The sequence below is a fragment of the Poecilia mexicana genome, unplaced genomic scaffold (assembly GCF_051168715.1).
Source record: "Poecilia mexicana isolate PSO_F unplaced genomic scaffold, ASM5116871v1 scaffold_23, whole genome shotgun sequence".
Lineage (NCBI taxonomy): Eukaryota > Metazoa > Chordata > Actinopteri > Cyprinodontiformes > Poeciliidae > Poecilia > Poecilia mexicana.
In genome coordinates, this window is record NW_028263392.1 from 15,892,115 (window position 1) to 15,910,155 (window position 18,041).

At 38.1% G+C, this 18,041-nt stretch overlaps 1 protein-coding gene across 6 annotated transcripts; it reads left to right on the forward strand.

The window, feature by feature from the left end:
- Positions 1-871: 871 nt before the first annotated feature.
- On the forward strand, positions 872-17,104 carry saxo6 (stabilizer of axonemal microtubules 6). Of its 6 annotated transcripts, none has more exons than XM_088003244.1 (16): positions 872-1,039; positions 1,851-1,950; positions 2,055-2,177; positions 3,196-3,276; positions 3,349-3,410; positions 3,470-3,565; positions 4,936-5,088; positions 5,407-5,525; positions 5,606-5,693; positions 9,959-10,197; positions 11,408-11,533; positions 11,702-11,805; positions 13,016-13,080; positions 13,158-13,407; positions 14,779-14,841; positions 15,932-17,104. In XM_088003244.1, exons 1-16 carry the CDS (start codon positions 1,022-1,024, stop codon positions 16,039-16,041), a joined length of 1,797 nt encoding a protein of 598 aa, XP_087859370.1. In that variant the 5' UTR covers positions 872-1,021; the 3' UTR covers positions 16,042-17,104. The 6 variants fall into 6 exon arrangements, with proteins under 6 accessions (XP_087859370.1, XP_087859371.1, XP_087859372.1 ...); XM_088003245.1 differs by having other exon boundaries at positions 11,723-11,805; XM_088003246.1 differs by having other exon boundaries at positions 9,980-10,197.
- The last annotated feature ends 937 nt before the right edge of the window (positions 17,105-18,041 follow it).

An 18,041-nucleotide genomic window follows, 5' to 3' on the forward strand; every position in this document is an offset into this window, starting at 1 on the left:
TGGCTGCCATGGCAACGCCGGTGTTGAGTCGGGAAGAGTTCCACCATAAAGATGTGATTTCCCATTTGGTCTGTCCGGCTATTCCGATTTTGCGCTTCTACACTGTCCTTTACGGTTAAGGGTGATCTCACGGTGCATTCAAGTACACCTCGTACATTGGAACATCTACATTAAGATGAATCTACACATCATTAATACCGTAATTTAATTTTATTGTAAGTTTTTATTAAAGGGTTATGACGGCGTAATTGGGTTGTTGTAGACAGAAAAGAATGAGTAAATTTCAGCCAAGAGTTTTGAGATTTTGAGAATAATCACAGAAAAAAAAACATTTCTGAATATGAAAAGTTACAATTTTGCTTGGAAAAACTCAGACATTTTTAGGTTAATCTCAAACATTTCTGAATTTCAAAAGTCAAAAATTTGAAACTAAGTTTTTTCCCCCTTTTAGAGAAGTTTTGAGATTAATCTAAAAATTTCTGAGTTTTTTGGCAGATTTTTTTTCTCTACAATGGGTTAAATCTGGCCAAACAATGGAAAAAAATTCTGTAATTTCTTGACATTTCACAACTTAAAAATATTTGAAAAATATAATGAAATCATTATTGTTTAGCAACAAAACGCACAACATGGAACATTTGAAAAATAATCACAGATGATGTTTTTTATATATATAAAATATTGATTAACACCTCAGTGCTATCTGATAGTAATAAAATAAATTTATTCATTTTAAGAGTCATTTCAGTATAGATTTTCTAATGTACGATTTGACTTGAATGCACCATATTATCAACCGCTGCCGTAGCTCTAAGTGTAGAGGCGCAAATGTTAGGGAAGTGATTATCGAGAGGGTAACTCAGCTCGACACAACACCTATAGCTTGACGCTTGAAGGTAGCTCGTAGCTCCGGGCGAATCAGCGGTAAACCGAACTAAAAGGGCCCGTTAGGACGCGAAGTTTGGGGTTTTGTTTCGGGGGAGCGACTTTTCCCGGTGTTACCTCAACAAGCAGGAGCGCCATGACGGTCCGCTTCAAGGTAAACAACAGGTGATGTAAACAGATTGATGCTAGCTGTCGCAGCTGCTGCTAATCACGATTAAAACCTGCTGGGAATCAGATTAAAGACTGCTGTGAAATAATAAAATGCATTATATTAAGGTTGAGATGTCGTGAAGCGTCGTTTCGGTTTACAGTTCAGCAGAAACGGGATCAATAAGATTTTAATCTGTTATGATAATCCAATTTATCAGGTTTGGATTCCCTCTGATTAATTTTTTTTACCCCTCTAGACCATTTTGGAAAGTTAAATGTTGTCTTCACTGTACTTTATTCTAATCTGAACTGATTTTTACAGGGACAGAGGTCGTTTTAGTTTGTAGTCTAGCAGTCCGAACAGGGGCGGTCCGAACCTTTTTGGGGCCCTAGGCTGATTTTTATTTTGGCCCCGCCCCCCATTAAAATTTAAACTGAGACATTTTTGAATTTGAATTGATCCCAAAGGGAAATTAAATAAGTACAAACAGGTCAACACCAGATACTTCATTTCAAGACTACTCTAAGTGTGTAATATACCTGCTATCATTACTTATATTTTAAACATAATTTATGATTAAATTTGTCATTTTCCTCCAGTATGGAAATAAGGACACCCTTATTTCCACAATCACAATCAATTGCAAAAGCCAAGGAGCTCGATTAACAGAGCTTTTTCACCAGGACAATGAATTCATTTTATTATTTCAACTTTAGAGAAACTAAATTCCTTCGATATATTTGCTTGTCTTTGGTCTGAGATGTTGGTCATTTTTACTTTATTATAGTTCAGAGCTAAACTGTTTCTGTTTCAGAGTCAGAGTGAATACCAAAAGAGCTACGGTATCCCTCGCTCCAGGAGTGTGTCGCCTCAGCGCTGCCGCCCGCTGGCCGGACTTCGCCCTGATCAGAACCGTAAGAACCTCTTATGACGTTTTTATATAAAAACAACAAAAATTCAACTAGAAGCAACAGAGATATTTTAAGAATCAGTATCTTCTTGCTGTATGTGTTTGCAGGGATCAGCAGACCTCCGGGTCTCCAACGACTGAAGAGACCCGGTCCACCCGAGTCCGGTAACTTCCTGCCTGGTTCTCCAGCAGATCCAGTTTGCAGAGCAACGCCCTCTACTGGCAGGAAAGGTGAGTGTCTGCAGGGGAACAGGAGACGATCGTTTCAGTCTGGGCAAAATTATTTTACGGTTTGTTTTTTTTTTAAACAATTTCTTCTTAAAAATTATGAAAACATAAAAAGGAGTAAAAGGGGGAAAAAGGTAAATTTCTAGAAATTTTGGAAATAATCTCTTCAATTTTCTAGAAAAGAAGGGATTGTTTTTTTTCTCTGGCAAAGCATCTTAAAATCTCAAAAAGCACCAAGAAAAAAAAAAGTGCCATTATTACTATTATTCATTTTTTACATTTTAAGTCAAAAATTTGCTTGAAAAAACTAAAAGAAAAATTAAAAGATTTTCAGATTCGTCTAAAATTTTGCTTCTAAACTTTTCCCACAGTAAAATTTTAATTTTCAAGTTTTCAAACTTTCTCTGCATCACACTTTGGCAATAATAATAAAAAAAGAAGCTAACTAAAAAAGACAGTTTCATTTCACTATAATATAATTTATTAATGCTATTAATAACCTGTTGTGGTAGGACTCTAGGTAAAATAAAATATTTTATGTTTTGAGTTATCTGAGAACCAAACACTAATTTAACAAAAAATCCCCCAATTTCAATAACGCTTAATTAATTTACTTCAAATAAACAGATCAGATCAATAATTCACTGAGAAATTAGGAATAATAAATATTCATTACATTCAAGCAAATCATGATAAAGTAAATTACCTTCCTGCTCAAATTAAATGTTTAAATTAAAACACTAAAAAATATTCTCGCTAAGTTTTTTAGCAAATAAAAATAATTTTATTAATGCTGACTAAACTAAAACAAGAAGTTTAATCTGATTTAACTCCAGATGATCTGGTTTCAACTGTAAACACTGTTTACAAATTTCCAAATGTTTTTATTAAAATGTCAGATTAGATTTTATTACAAAACTGTGCAGTTTGAAAACCAAGAACTCTCCAAATTCAAGGATTTTCCAGGTTTTTAATAATCTGGATGAGGCTGTTTCACATGATTCTCTGCCTTAAATCACAGATTCTCCAGTTTCTAAACCACCAAATGTTTCTGGATCGGAACCAGAACCTGGATTCAGACCAGCAGCTGATGGAAAATCCGGTAAATGTGCAGAACTTTGAGGTTCTGTTGTCCCAGGTCGCCGCCGGTCTCACATCTGCTCTGTGTCCCCAGTGAAGCTCCGCCCCTCTGAGCCCGGCGGACCTGCAGAACCGGAGCAGCAGCCGGGAAACCAGGTGAGACCATCTGGAACGCTGAACCGGAAGCAGCAGGATGTGACCGGTTTGTGTTGCAGGTCGACAAGGCGTGGGGTCAGAGGTCAGAGTACCACAGGCAGTTCGGCTGGAAGAAGCCCGTATCTGCAGCCTCGCCGTTACTGACAGCAGAGCAGGTGAGAAAGACGTCTAAGCACGACGACTTCCTGTTTTCCATCAGGAAGCATGAACGTCGTTGGCTTGGGGAGGCGTGAATGCTAACCGACTTTAGCTTAGCGCTAACGGGAGAAACGACTCGTTTTTTGTTTTTTTTTACCAAATACAAAAGAAAAATCCTCCAACTGTAAAACCTGACGCCACTCCATTTTTGTTTACGTTTCACGAAGAAACAAGTTGTGCTCTGTGTCGATTGGTTTCCTTCTGTGGTTGTTAATGCAGCGCCCCCGCAGGCGAGGAGGGGAACAGGTTTTTCAAAGCGAACCACAGCAGCTGAGTAACAAATGTTCTCCAAATCTCACCGGAGGGATTATTAATCCCATCAGACCTTAGAATGAGCTGAATGGGATGAATGAATATTAATTAATCAGTTAATTTCACAAAAAAGCTCAGAGCATTCTGGTTATTTTATTATGAATATCATTAGGATTCATTTCTGATTTATTAAAGGAAACAAAACAGAATGACGACCTCAGCGGTTTAGTAAAACTAGAAATTTAAACTACAAACAGTAAACACAGAAATACAAATATCAAAATAATTGTGATAAAATGTAAAATAATGTCCAACAAAATACAGCTAACTGAATTTGGATAAAATGTAGAATAATGAAATATTAAATGTAGAACAGAAATTATGGCTGAATTCAGGAGGTTTTAATTAGCTTTTATTGCATCACAGAAACTTTCTCTTTATTTAAAAGCAAAATTCTGATTTTTATCAGATTAATTCAGTTCAGGCATCATGATGAGGTAATAAAGCAACTTCAGTCGCTGTCACCATTTTGCCATGTGATTCCTGAAGCTGCGTTTTATCTCAATCAGATTTTGTAGATAAAAAAGCAGCAAATGTTTTACCTAAACATTCTCACCAGGGGGCAGCGTTTTTAAAATCAGACATTTTTTAAAATTATTTTTCACCAAAATGAATCAAAATCATCATATAGAGAACCTTAAACACATTCACTAGGGAAATAGTTGTTTTTATCAAGGCAGATGTTTTTACTGACTAAATGAAATAAAGTTGTATTTTAAAATTGTAATTTAAATGCAAGTTTGATTTATCACATTCTGATTCAGTTTTATGTGAAATGTTGCACTTAAACATCAAATAAAAGTTAGTCATTTTAAAATTGCATTCTGGGTTAAAAAAAACAAAACAACAGACAAACTGATAGAGTTCAATTGATTATCAGTGAACAATAACTGTAATTCTCCTGTTTGTCCACCAGATGGCGGCGCACCAGCCTCATCCAAACCGATTAGATCGCAGCTCTCTGGAGGTTTTCTCAGTAGTTGTTCAGGTGCTGACCTTTGACCCCATCTTGCAGGTGTTGCACTCCAGCAGCAGGTCCATCCCGCCCTTTAAGAACATCCCCGTTCCCATGGAAACGGAGTACCGCCGGAGCTTCCAGGGTCTGGTTCCGCCATCCGGTCCGCGCCTTCGGAGAAATCTGGGACATCCGGTGTTTCACACATACAGAGTAGGTAACACACACACACACACACACACACACACACACACACACACACACACACACACACACACACACACACACAGTAGGAGAGGTAATTTTCTTGCTTCTAATTGATCTTATCTAATTTTTGATTCTTTAAGATTAAAATTTTTTGAAAATTTGTCATCTGTAATTTCTTTTTTAGAAAAGAAATCAAGCAGAAAAAAAAGAAATAAAATCTTACAAAGAATATCTTTTTTTTAATCTTGAAGCCACTCTGATCAGCTCTGCTCTTTGACCTTTGCTAACTGATCCTCTCAATCTGCTGACCTGTTTTACCTGCAGACTCACAGAAGGAAAAGTTTGGATGCACAGAGTAACGAACTTCCTGTCAAACAGGAAACCGGGTCCCAGTTGCCCCTGACGACGGCCCCCCCGCCCGCTCAGGTGCGGCGGAGACACAGGTGAGTTCCAGGCCGAGTGTGTTCCAGCGTCTGTCAGGCCGGTGAAATGATGTGTGGAACCGTTCCTGTGTGTCTGGCAGGATGTTGACAGAGTATCAGTCCAGCTTTCGTTCTCCTCTCTGCAGGAACCCAAAAGGGGGCGGAACCACAGACGATCTCACCGAGCAGGTCAGAGGTCAATTTACATTCATCACACTGCCTTTCACTTTCTGTGACAGTCAGCACTTTTTATTCGCTACTGTAAAACATTTTGGTAGAGAACAATTGAACATCAGAGGATGCCTTGGAGGAAAGTTATAAAAAGACTTCAAATGCTGCCTCCGATATCGAAACTCCACCTACAAGTTTCAGCTGAACTTTGAAGTTAGAAATTCAATTCAATTCTAAGGTTTCCTGTAGCAGTCAGTCTCGCAACGAATCTGAAGAAGCCTCTGACTGAAGAATGTTGCAGTATGGTAGTATCCTGACATGCTGACAGCTCAATATTCATAAGTAACACATCCTGGATGATATCAGCAGCTGCTATTCCACCTTCTTTGCTTTTGCTACTCATCTTTGAATCTCTGGAAAGTGGTTAGACAGATGTTGGAGTAGGGGATATGATCACTGTGCAATATGAAGGAAAGAAGTGATGGTTTGAAATTCTTCCCTCTCTCTCTCGGCTGCAAAAACAAAATGCCTTGTTGCCATGGTTACATGTGTTAACAACTGTCTGAAAGTAAAAAAAAAAAAGAAAAGAAAAAAAGAGAGAGCAAAAATCCTTCCAGACACAAAGGAGATAATTGTCCAAACATAAAACGACTCAATTAAAGAAATTATGAACAAAAGTGTAGAAACAGGAGATTAAAGTAACGGAGCTAAAGGTGTCGGATGATTTAAAATGAGATCTCAGTTCCAGACTGAAGCTGTTTGGATTCACAAAGATTAGAAACAGAGGAGATAAAACGATCAGACAGAACTGGTTAATTAGTTTAACTAAAACTTGTAAGAACTGAGGTCTGATGGAAACTCTGCGTTAGGTTTAGTCACAATGGCAAACAAACGGAGATCTGAAGTGGTCTGAAACACATCTCTGTGGAACACCGCTGCTCTGCTGAGAGGCAGTGGTGAATGAAAATGGCCCACATTGCTTCCCCCCACAAGCTTGGTCACTGCTTGTGTGGGCGGCTACAGCAGAGCTCAATGGAGGCGTATTCTTGATGCGTAATGCGCTGCCATTTTGTTCCAGATCTCTGAAGGGAGGGAGTGAGTGTTGCTGGGGTAAAAATAATTGATTCATGGTGACGGTGTTTCAGGTTTGACTTCAAACAAATGGATGAAACTCAACTCAGCCAGAATCCAGATATGATAAACCAAACTTAAAATACATTTGCTTAATGGATTTTTGTGTATTTGCAAAAAACAATGGAATAATTTTTTCGCGTCACGCTAATGGACAAACTCATTTTCATGACTTTTATTGTATTTCTTATTTAATGAAAACACCATTTATTTTCCCCCACATTAGTGTAGTTTTGCGCACAGTTTGTAACGGAAACTCGGCTACAGACCTTTGTGGTATTACAGGGTTTCTGCAGGTTTCACATTTAAGACTTTTTAAGACCATCATGAAAGGAATTTAAGGTTGGCTTGGCAACAGAAGTGAGCCAACTGGCGATAAATTTGTACTTATCCATAATGGACATAAAAAAGCTAGCTGGCTTTTTATATTAGCAGCTAGCTAACCTGCTAGCTTTACATTTGTTAGCCAGCTGGCTAGTTACCGTTAGCTTAATGTTGATTATTTTCTCCACCCTAAGCCCAGTGGTGGCATGGGGAGGAAACAGCTAACAGAAACTATCTGCTAACTAGCTAGGTTTACCCATCTTAGCTAGCTGGCTAGTTACCATTAGCTTATTATTGATTATTTTCTTCACTGTAAGTTCAGAGGTAGCTTAGGGTTGAGGAAGAACTTTATTAATCAACTGATCCACCTCATTCGTGATAAACAAAATGTTCCTAACGAAGATGGTAATTAACCGGTGTGAACACTTCACAGTTTTAAGCAGCAAAATTTTTCTCCTCATCCTTTGGCAGGAAAGATAGTTTTGGTTTGACTCACACAGGAAGTTTAAATTACCGTTTCTGCCTTTAATCAAACAGAATAAAGAAAATAAAAGCTCCGCCTCTTTTAGAGAGAACAGGAAAGCAGGTCAGGTGGAGGAGGGGGCTTGAAGCAGCAGGACAGTCCAGCGCCTGCGGTGAGTTCACTGTCAGCAGGAGAAGCAGGAAATCTCACTGAAGTTGTGTTTTAGGGGATTGTTTCGGTCGGTGTGTGTTTTTCTGTGTGTTGCTGATGAAAAACCAAAGTGCTGAGTGTCAGCAGAAGAAACCACAGTGGTTCATTTCAGGGAAATTTCTCTGCGTTACTCACAGTCAGGTCGGTTCCCAACAGCCCTGTGGAAAATGTTGTTGAGGAGGGGGGCAGCCGTTCACACATCAAAGATTTCGCCTGAAGGCATCAAAAATACTAAGAAAAGCACCTGCATCTGTTTGCTTTGCAGGAAAAAACCGTTTTTGCAGCTGCTGGTGTGTTTTGCTGGTTTGTTTTCAAACCACCAGCTGTTAATCTGCTGATGTAATTAAATAGAAAAAAAATCAATGCAGCACCAATAACAGGCCCTAAAATGACCAAAAAACCAAAACAACACCAGGCGTTTCGGCTGAATTTGACTTTTAACGACAACTAAAATGTTCCTAGAGATCCAGTTGGAAGAATTAAAGCCAAAACGAATCGTTGCTGCGCCACCTGGTGGCAGAAGCAGGAAGGTGAGTGCAGCAAAACCAGGGCTGGGCGATGTTTAAAAACAAAATCTGATTTTTTTTAGATTAAATTCTAATTTATTTTTATATTATGGATGACAGAAAAAAATTTCAAAAATTAGCTTTTATTTCAGCTATATGACAATTAATCACATTTTTAATTAAAACAATAATTTTATCATTTCCATTTGCATCATTTATAGTTTTTCTCTTTCTACCAGAACTAGCTTTCAGGCGTAGCTATCTCTCTTTTTTGAATAATTAATTTTATTTGTTGTTTCTGTTATTTTATTTATTTTGGATATTTAAAGAGTCTTCCAGTTCCAGTGTCAAATGTTCATTTAACTTTAAAGTTTATTGATATTTAATACTCTGTTCTTGCATTATTATTATTACATTACCATTATATTACCTGAAAATGGTCTCAAAACAACAATAAAATCGTTTATCGCGATAATTCTGGGACAAAGCAAAATGTGTTATTGTGAAGGGACATTTTTTGTTTAATCATGAGAATATAGTCATAATTTTACCAAAAAAAGTCTTAAAATTTTCAGAAAGTTCTAAAAACCTGATGTGAAGTTGTTCAATCATTTCAAAGTCTTATTATGAGAATCAGGAAACCCTGAGAGAAAATGTGAAGCTGCTTGTAAAGAAGCTAAAACTCGAGGAAAATCACTGTAAAGTGAAAAATATTATGAAATATTCTTGCTTACAAGTCGATCTGGTGGGAAAGCAGAGGGGGCATTTTTCTGTCCGTTGGGGTTTTTACATTTTCGGCGGCCATCTTGTTGGGTGCGGCCCGAACCCGTCAGCCCGTTATTCAGTTCTACCTTTCAAATGGAAACAATGCAGATGCAGTGAGTCACCTGCTGAGACTCAAATAAAAACTACCGAGTCCAAACTTTTTTAAAGTAACCTCTTTTATGTGTTTTTAAATATAGTCGTCAAGTTTTAATCCTCTAAATGAATCACATCAATTTTCTCTCCGTCTTTTTGACCCAGTCTTTTTTTTTCTGAGCCGACGTCACGAACAAACCGGTGGGAGGAAGTGATGAAACGCTGACAGGTGATTCCTGTCGAGGTTGCGCCGTGGACAGACTGAGGTTAGCTTCACAAACGGGGTCAGAGGTTATCCAGGGTCCAGCGCGTCGGGTTTACCAGAATCTACGACTTCAGCTGCAGTGACACGACTGGAGCGAAGCAGCTGAGGTTTGACGGCAGAGACGGAATAATTAACGCCTCAAACTACCAGATTTCTCTGAGAACTTCACCACAGAATATCAACTTTTTATTTCTCTTTTAAAGTCAATATTTTTAACATAATAAATAGATTTTGACCAATATAAATGGAAAAATGTCTGTTTTGAAGACATATTTTATGGCTCAAAATTGCCTCAGTGTTTCTGATCTTATTTAAAATTCACCAGTGGAAAAAAGTTATTGCATCTCCTGTTTTCTGACATTTTTAAAAAGCCAAATTATTTATTAATAAAGTTTCAAAAGCAGTTCAAAGTGCTTTGCATCATAAAAACACAGAAATAAAAAGTCATAAAAGCATCAAACTAGTAACTAATATTTTGTCTGTGTTGCACTCATCAATATGTTGGTCAGTGATTATTGGGTTTTAGGAGTTTCACCTGTTTGTCCAGGTGAAGGAGCGCAGGCAGCAGGCCCAGGCGTACCGACGCAGAGCCTGGGGAACCAACTTCTCCAGGGACCATCTGAGCCAGCTGCTGTCCGAACACAACGCGCTGTGGGAGCCCGCCGACTCCCACTCCGACCCCTCCACCCCGCTGCCCAACCGTGACCTTTCACCTGAGCCGGACAGCCGCAGAGCTTCCTGTGTAGAAGCCCTGGACCTGGCCAGGTGAGGAGCGATGTAGGCGGGAGTGGAGCTGGGCGATAAATCAATTTTAGCGATTAATTTAGAGAAAATCTGGACTTTTTTCCCCACCAATGCAGTCCTCAAAGTGATGTCATCACACCCAGGGCGGCCATCTTGTTTTACAGCTGCTATTTATTTGGACTTTGAATTCAAGTTAACTCTATGACAGAATATTAGGACTAGAGTACTTTGATTTTCTTCTAATTATGAGAATGAAATGAGAATCTTATGGAAACGCCAACATAAAAAAATCACAAAAATGAGGCATGTGGAGCATCTTGTGAAGTTATATTTTGGCCGTCGCAACATAACTGCACAAAATCCTGCCCCATCTCTCTGCAAGAGGGCAAAAAACTGCTAGCAGATGATGTTAGCTTTGGTTTTAGCTAACAGCTAACTTTCTCTGCTAAATCTTAAATGCGCTGATATATAAAATAAAAAGGGACGCAGTGCTTTGCTACTGATTGTCAACAATAGGACAGCTGGACCAACAGGTCCAGGTGTGGTGTAGCTGACAGAGAGAGGGAGAAAAAAGTGGTTTTGAGTTGTTATTTTCGCCGTTATTTCTCCCTTTGCAGTGACACACTGCAGTGACACACTGCAGTAAATTAATGCCTTCATCTCCAGGTTTCATTTTGTTAATCGTCTTTTTGCCATCCAGCGTCGTTTGCATGCGCAGAATCTCCAAAGGTAAACAATGACATGCAACAGGCTCCATAAGTTTTATAAATAAGAAATGCTTATTCTTTTAACACACCAGCATCAATTTATCAGCAGCAGGACTTTGAATCGATCCTGCAAACAAAGAGTTTATTTTGAACAAAGATCTATATGAACTGAGCTGTTCGCATCCCATCCTGATTACAAAATGGTTTTTTGTTCAATAAAAACACTTTGTATTGTAAAGTTTTTCTGGTAAAATTGTGCCTTTTTTCTGCTAATATTCTGAATATATTCTCATAATTAATCCCGATGCTCAGCTGTCCGACTCACAAAAGAGATGATTGAAATAAAACCACTTCTTGAAAATAATTTCATTTGTAGAGAACAAAAAAAAACGGATTAAAATTGGATTCAGTGTAAATAAAAGAAATGTGAGCTTTTATTCTTTAGCCATATTGCCCAGCTGTAGGCAGGAGGCTGCAACCTGATGTGACCTCTGACCTGAACTGGTTTCTGTCTGGTTCTCCAGTATGTCCAGCAGGAGGTCGTCAGTCAGCGGAGGAAAAACTCAGAGGAGCGCTGGGAGGGAAACGCCTCCAGGACCCGGAGCTGAACGCCACTCAGCCTGGGCAGAAGAAGAAGAAGAGACGGAGGAGTCGGTTTTTTCTTTCTCTGATAGCAGTTTTATATTCTTGACTTTGTTTTGAAGTGTTTTAATTAAGCAGGTGTAACTTGAGTCTATTTTGCCTGAAGATAATCTCCAGCACTGACAGAAAGTGTGTCAGAAGTGTGAAAGTCAGATCAAAGCCACCTCTGGTTTCAGGAACCAACCGTGTGTTTTCAGAGAGGAGGGAAGGTTACCGACTCCCAGACTGAGAACGAGGCCGGTGCAGAGGACCCACCACGACCTGACCACACCTGCCACAGGTAAACGTACCTGCAGGACACGGAAACCACCCAGCGCTGTAAAACCCGATGCTAATCTTTAATCCACCTCAACGTTTCTCATTTCCAACAAGGAAAAAATTACATGCAATCCAGGTTTAGAGTTAAAGACAAAGTTCTTACAGCTTTGGCCATTTTAAGAAGCTGCATCTGCAGCTGACAGAGTCGAGTGTTTCCAGGAAGATCAGAGGTCAAGCTGAGGTCTCAAAGACCTCAGAAGACCTAGAAAACTTTCCGAGAAAACGGCTCAGAAAAGAAATGACACTTCTGCTAGCTGGTAGAGCAGATCGACTGCAGCTTGTGCTGTTTGTTCTCTGAAGGATGCTCTTTTCCTGCAGAAACATGCAACATTTCCTCTCTTTATTGTGCTCACTGCAATTAATAAACCACTTCCTCGCGGCGCGCTCAGATGCAGCAAACGCTGAACTGACTTCTGCAGAAACTGTTCAGCTAATATTGGACGTTTTTCCTCATACGGCCTTCAGTAGTGATAAAACATCGCAATGCAATAAGCAGTCACACTGCATAACAGAAGGTTTCATACATGCAGAGGGCATGGCAGCAGATGGGTTTCCATTAACAATATCATTGCACAATTTGACATTTTGAAAATAAATGTTTTATGGAAACGCGTCTTTTTCTTTAAACTCTCAATTCTAGATAAAAAGTTTTTGTGCTGGAATGAGAAGTTGATTTATTTTGCAAAACTGCAATGGAAACAATTTTTTAATCATATGGGTCACATGATCAACAGCCAGATGTTACTACTGCTGGAGACGACAAAGACGAAGTTAGTTCACTTATCACATGAACTAACTTGTTCACATGTGATTTTAATCACATTTCTTATTTGATGGAAAGATCGCAACTGCAAAATGTTATTTTTTCAACGTTACCCAGAATGCCCTGCTCTTTTGGAGCGATCTGGTCAGCACATATGCATTCCAACCCATAATTAAATATCCAGGATGAGTTAAAATTGCAGCATGAACTCAGATCTGTCATCTTTCCGTTGTTGAGGCTCGTACATGCAGCGCCGCTCTCCCTCATGTGTATCAGCATTAAAATTCATCCAAGTCAAACTTCTGCAGACGTCCTGTTGGTATTTTAATAATTACTTCCTTTGTATCCATTTCATTTTAGTTTTTCAGTCGTATTCTACCACCAAACATATGCCCTGTTTGCCCTCCAGGGGGAGCTATACTTGTTGGAAAACCAACCAACAGGGATGATTCTTCTCCTATCAAACAAAAACAGGTAACTTGGTTCTAATAAAACATTTTTTATGAATGATGTCACACAATAAAGGGTCATGTGACGTTTTATCTGGCCAGAAATTCGCTTCACCAGAGTTTGGGTCAGAGGTCGGCGTCAACAAGCCGGTCAACCTGAAGGAGGCGTGGCCAGAGAATAGCCCCGTGTCTTTAAGCCCCCCTCCTACCAACCAGCAGACGCCCAGCCCTCAGCCTCAACCAATCAGGACGAAGCAGGCGCCTCCTTCCCCAGCAGCCCCGCCCCCTCTGGGCTCGCCGCCGCAGCATGGGATCCAGGGAACGCTGAGACATCCGGACTTCCAGCACAACGGTGAGCTTCAGACTCCTGTGCTGTGTCTGCATCTTTCCTTCCACTAAACTTTCTACTGAAATGCTTTCGTTCATATGCATATGTGATGTTTTTAAATCTCTTTCTCACTGTTTACTACATGCTGTTTTTATTTTAATTATGTAAAGCACTTTGAAATGCCTTGCTGCTGAAATGTGCTACACAAATAAAATTTGATTGATTGATTGATTGATTGGTTCAATGTGTGAACAAATAGTTTCTTATTTATTTACTAACAAATCAGAAGTCTTCCTCCTGAGACCCGCTTCCTCTACGGGTTCATAAACGGTTCTGGAAAGTATTTAGAGATGAGTTTCAACTTGGAGGTTTTAATTTGGGTCATTTTTGTGCATCAGGTTTCCTGATGATGCAACAGCAGAGTCCAAACAAAAACGGTGAAATCAGACCAACATGGGATTAACCTCCGGCCGTACAAAAGCAAAGAACTGCAACTCCAGACTCATCAGAAACGATCGCTTTAATCTGCATCTCAGCTCAGATTATAAAAAATATTCCAACTTTACTGAGTAAAAAAAGCTTTCATGAAGCATTTCTGGTACTGAAGGCTTCCCATAATTAAAATTTTATACTAAAGTTTTCTGATTTAAATAAAATCAAAATAATTAACTTTATTTTTATTGCACAAAAACACAACGGTGAATTTGGAAACAAAAAATACTAAAAAATATTAACTAACTATAAATATATGTAGAAGTGTTACTGGTGCAGATAATAAAAACCAAAAGTAAATATACAAATAATAATAATACTGAATTAATGTTTGTTTTATAGTTGATATAAAATCTAAAATTGAGGAAGGGACTAATGTAGATCATGCTAATGTAGATCATGCTCACTACAAAGCTCCAGTTGTTTGGGTTGCAATGATTTAATTTTTGTCTAGTTTGCCAGCATTACAAACGCATCTTAAGATTTAAACTTTAAAGATGTAGAGCTAAAAGGATTTAAACAATATACTTCCAGGAGTAAACCCACTGGTTTCTGCTTAAATTCAGGAAATTAGAAGAGAAAGGGGTTAAAAAGTTCCTCCTTCCAGTTACAGAGAATTAAAGAAAGTCGATGCTCTGCAGCTGAATCAGTAGAAAAACCCTTTTTATTGTCATGCTATGCCGTGCAGCCCAACAGCCGAGGCATTAGAGGGAAACTAAACCCAGACGGACAGAGGGGAGAGTGTCAGATAACAACGCGGGTTTGTCCCTCTTTACTTCCTCCTCATCTTTTTTTTCAACGGATCAGTTTTCATATAAAAAATGGAAGATTTGACAAACAGGAGAAAAGAGGCAGGCGGTGATTGTTGTGGTTCTGAGACTAATCAGGTTTTTCCCTCTTCAGGTGATTTGGGCTTGAGGTTCAGGGAGCTGCCATGTTCCAGAGGAGGCTGCGGTTCTGATGAAGGTGAGAAAACCACTTAACGGACTCTGATCTGAACATTCAGAGACACATAAAGACGGTTACAAAGTTGGCCTTTTATCACTTGAAAAACATTCCCAGGATTAAAGGACCAATGTCACAGAAAGGTCTTTACTCGTTTATCTTTAGCCACATTGATTAATGCAACAGGTCTGCCTAAAAGAATCAATCAGATCCAGATCGCTGCTGCTGGAGTTCTGACTAAAACCAGAAAGATGGAGAACATCTCCCAGTTCTGAAGTCCTTCCACCGAGAGAACAGACTTTAAAACACTTCTCTTACTGAACAGCTTACCATTAAAATACTGACATATTTGGACCTTCAGAGACACATAAAGACAATTACAAAGTCGGTCTTCTATCACATTAAAAGTCTGCTGTTCTGGTTCTGATCTACAGAATCAGAACCAGCAGCATTCAGCTTCTATGCACCACAAATCTGGAACAAATTTCCAGAAAACTGCAAAACAGCTGAAACCAGGGAGGCACTGATATGAACATTTAGACCAATATTGATATCTGATATTAATATTACTGTTTTGGCCAATAACCAAAACTTAATGATGCTAAATATTATATTTCTAAAAAAATGACCAGAAACAGAAGCAACAGGATGAAAATAAATATTGGTTGCTAATATCAGCCCCAATACCGATATGTCAAATAACGACTAATATCGGCTGATACCGATGTTGGTGCCGATATATCGTGCATCCTTAGCTGAAACAGAGAGTTCTTTTAAATCTAGACTAAAAACCCAAATGTTGCTTTTGAACATAATAAATGAAACATTAACCAACATCTTTGAAGTGTAACGACAGCAAAATGTTTCAATTATTGATTTTTGTGTTTTTATGATGCAAAGCACTTTGCCTTATTGCTGAAATGTGCCTTACAAATAAACTTGATTGATAGAAAACATTTAAAATTAATCAAATCAATCAAATTTTATTTGTATAGCACATTTCAGCAGCAAGGCATTTCAAAGTGCTTTACATAATTAAAATAAAAAGTAAAGATAAAAACATTTAAAATTTAAAACTCTGCAGTAAATCTTTTTACGATTTGTTACCTAGACGACCGGCTGTCAGTGATGTCATGGCGCTCGGCGGCTTCGTGCTCGGCAGTGTCCGCCGTCCTTGAGCGCGCTCAGAAGAGACGGGAAGACTTCTGGGGAAAGAGATGACGTCGAAAACTCAAACGCTGTAGACATTAGAGATCTTTATTTTTGTAGCAAATGTAAATTATTTTTAACAGAATAGTTTTTATCTTATAAGTTTCTAAGTAGAAGACAGCAGGACTTCTCTTGCTTGTGGCTGTTTTTACACCCAGGTGTTGAGTTTGTGTGAAGCTGCTTCCTGTCTTGGTGCGACTCGGTTGCAGGAACCGGACCAAAGCAAACTGGGGCGGTTTGTAGTGAGAATGTGATCCAGAGTTTGGTAGGAACTACGCTGCAAAAGCACAAAACATTACCGAGTAGTTTCAGTCTAGTTTCTACTGCAAATATCTGAGCACACTCTGTTTAGAAATATTTGACCTAAATTACTTGGTAAGATTTTTGCAACATTTACTTGAGTAACTTTTTTGAGTGTTTTTGTATTTTATCATGAAGTATCGATTCTTGGAGTAAAAGTATCTGAGTAACTTCACTGAATGAAAAACAAACTTATTTTAATCAAAAATTCAGAAAGAGACAAACATGCAGCTTTTCTTAATGTTTAATGAGTTTTAAATCAAAAGAATTTGATTTGGAAAGAAAATCATTTGTCTGATTTTGCTGTGCTATTTATATGAATAATGATTACATGTTATCAATATGATTAATGTTTTAATCAGTCAGAACTTCAGTCGCCTTTTTACCAGGTACTTTTTTACTCGTTTGAGTAATTTCATGGACGGTTACTTTTTACTTTTACTTGAGTAAAATCATGCTGCAGTAATGAACAACTGATAAACTCAGCTGATTTGAGCCAACAGGTGTGAAAACGTCATAAAGCTCTTATGAATGTGATAAATTTGTTTGTGTTGTCCCTCCTACATGCCAACAAGCCTGATCAGTTCATGTTTAAGGATTTAAATTATTACATTTCTTCTATTTTCCAGATTTGTTTCTCGTTTTCTGATAATTCTTGGCAACAATTTTCTTTCCTGTTCAGTTTTAATTTGTTGTAATGTACCGGGAAAAATGTAGTGCAAAATTGTAAAGTTGAAGGAAAATTATTCAATTAAATGATTTTTTTTAAAACTAATACATTTGTTGAATTTTTTCTGGTTTTGTGATTTCTTTGGTCATGTAGACAACCTGAGTAAACGCAACCAACAGTTTCTATGATTTTATTTTCTTTCTGAACCAACCTGGCACTTTGTGGAAACGTAATTCACCTTTAAAAGTCATGAACTGTCATGTTTTTGGAAAGTTAGGTTTAATTTCAGCAGCACATTACGAATAAATCCATCGTGTTCCGATATAAAGAAATTCAAAAACAAACCAAGCCTGCTGTATGAATACTTTTGGCCTGTCTGTGCTGAAGAAAATAAAATGCATTGGTTTGATATTTAGATTAGCGCCACCTGCTGGACAGAACTGTAAACTTTAAACTGTTTAAGTTTAACATCAATCTATGCAAAAACGTCAAGCGTTTTTTGTTGTTGTTTCAAATGCTGCCACAAGAGGGCAGTAAGCATCAAAACCTGACAGTGAAGCGGATAAACTTTTAAAAATTACTCCGAAGAAGAACATTTTACGGGACGATAAACTGCCTCACATTATTGCAATAAACAAACAATAATATTGTTCTGAGACTATTTTCAAATAATGATGGTGCAAATTTGCTCTCTCAAAAATCTATTTATATTTTGTAAGCAGAAAGGCATTTTAAATATCCAAAATAAAACAACACAAAACCAAAACAATAAATAAAATGGATTATAACAAAATTGTCCTTCACAAAATAATCAGAATTGAAATTATTGAGCTGATTTAAATTTACTTTGTGATTAATTGGTTGATTATTGCAACAGGCTTAGCTGGGACAATGTGTAAAACATACAAACAAAAATGATGATGAGCAAAACCAAATATTTGAAAAAGACATTTGAACATTAAATATCTCGTCTGTATTCAGTTTTTATTTATGTTTTCACTGGAACTGGAGACGAATGAATGCAGTAAAATCCAGAGTGTGT

What these genes read in the sequence shown, in the direction of transcription:
- saxo6 (XM_088003244.1), top strand. An exon ending in CAGGTGCGGCGGAGACACAG is followed by an intron (nt 5,526 to 5,605) that starts GTGAGTTCCAGG and finishes TGTGTCTGGCAG; the next exon opens with GATGTTGACAGAGTATCAGT. An exon ending in CTCCTATCAAACAAAAACAG is followed by an intron (nt 13,081 to 13,157) that starts GTAACTTGGTTC and finishes TTATCTGGCCAG; the next exon opens with AAATTCGCTTCACCAGAGTT.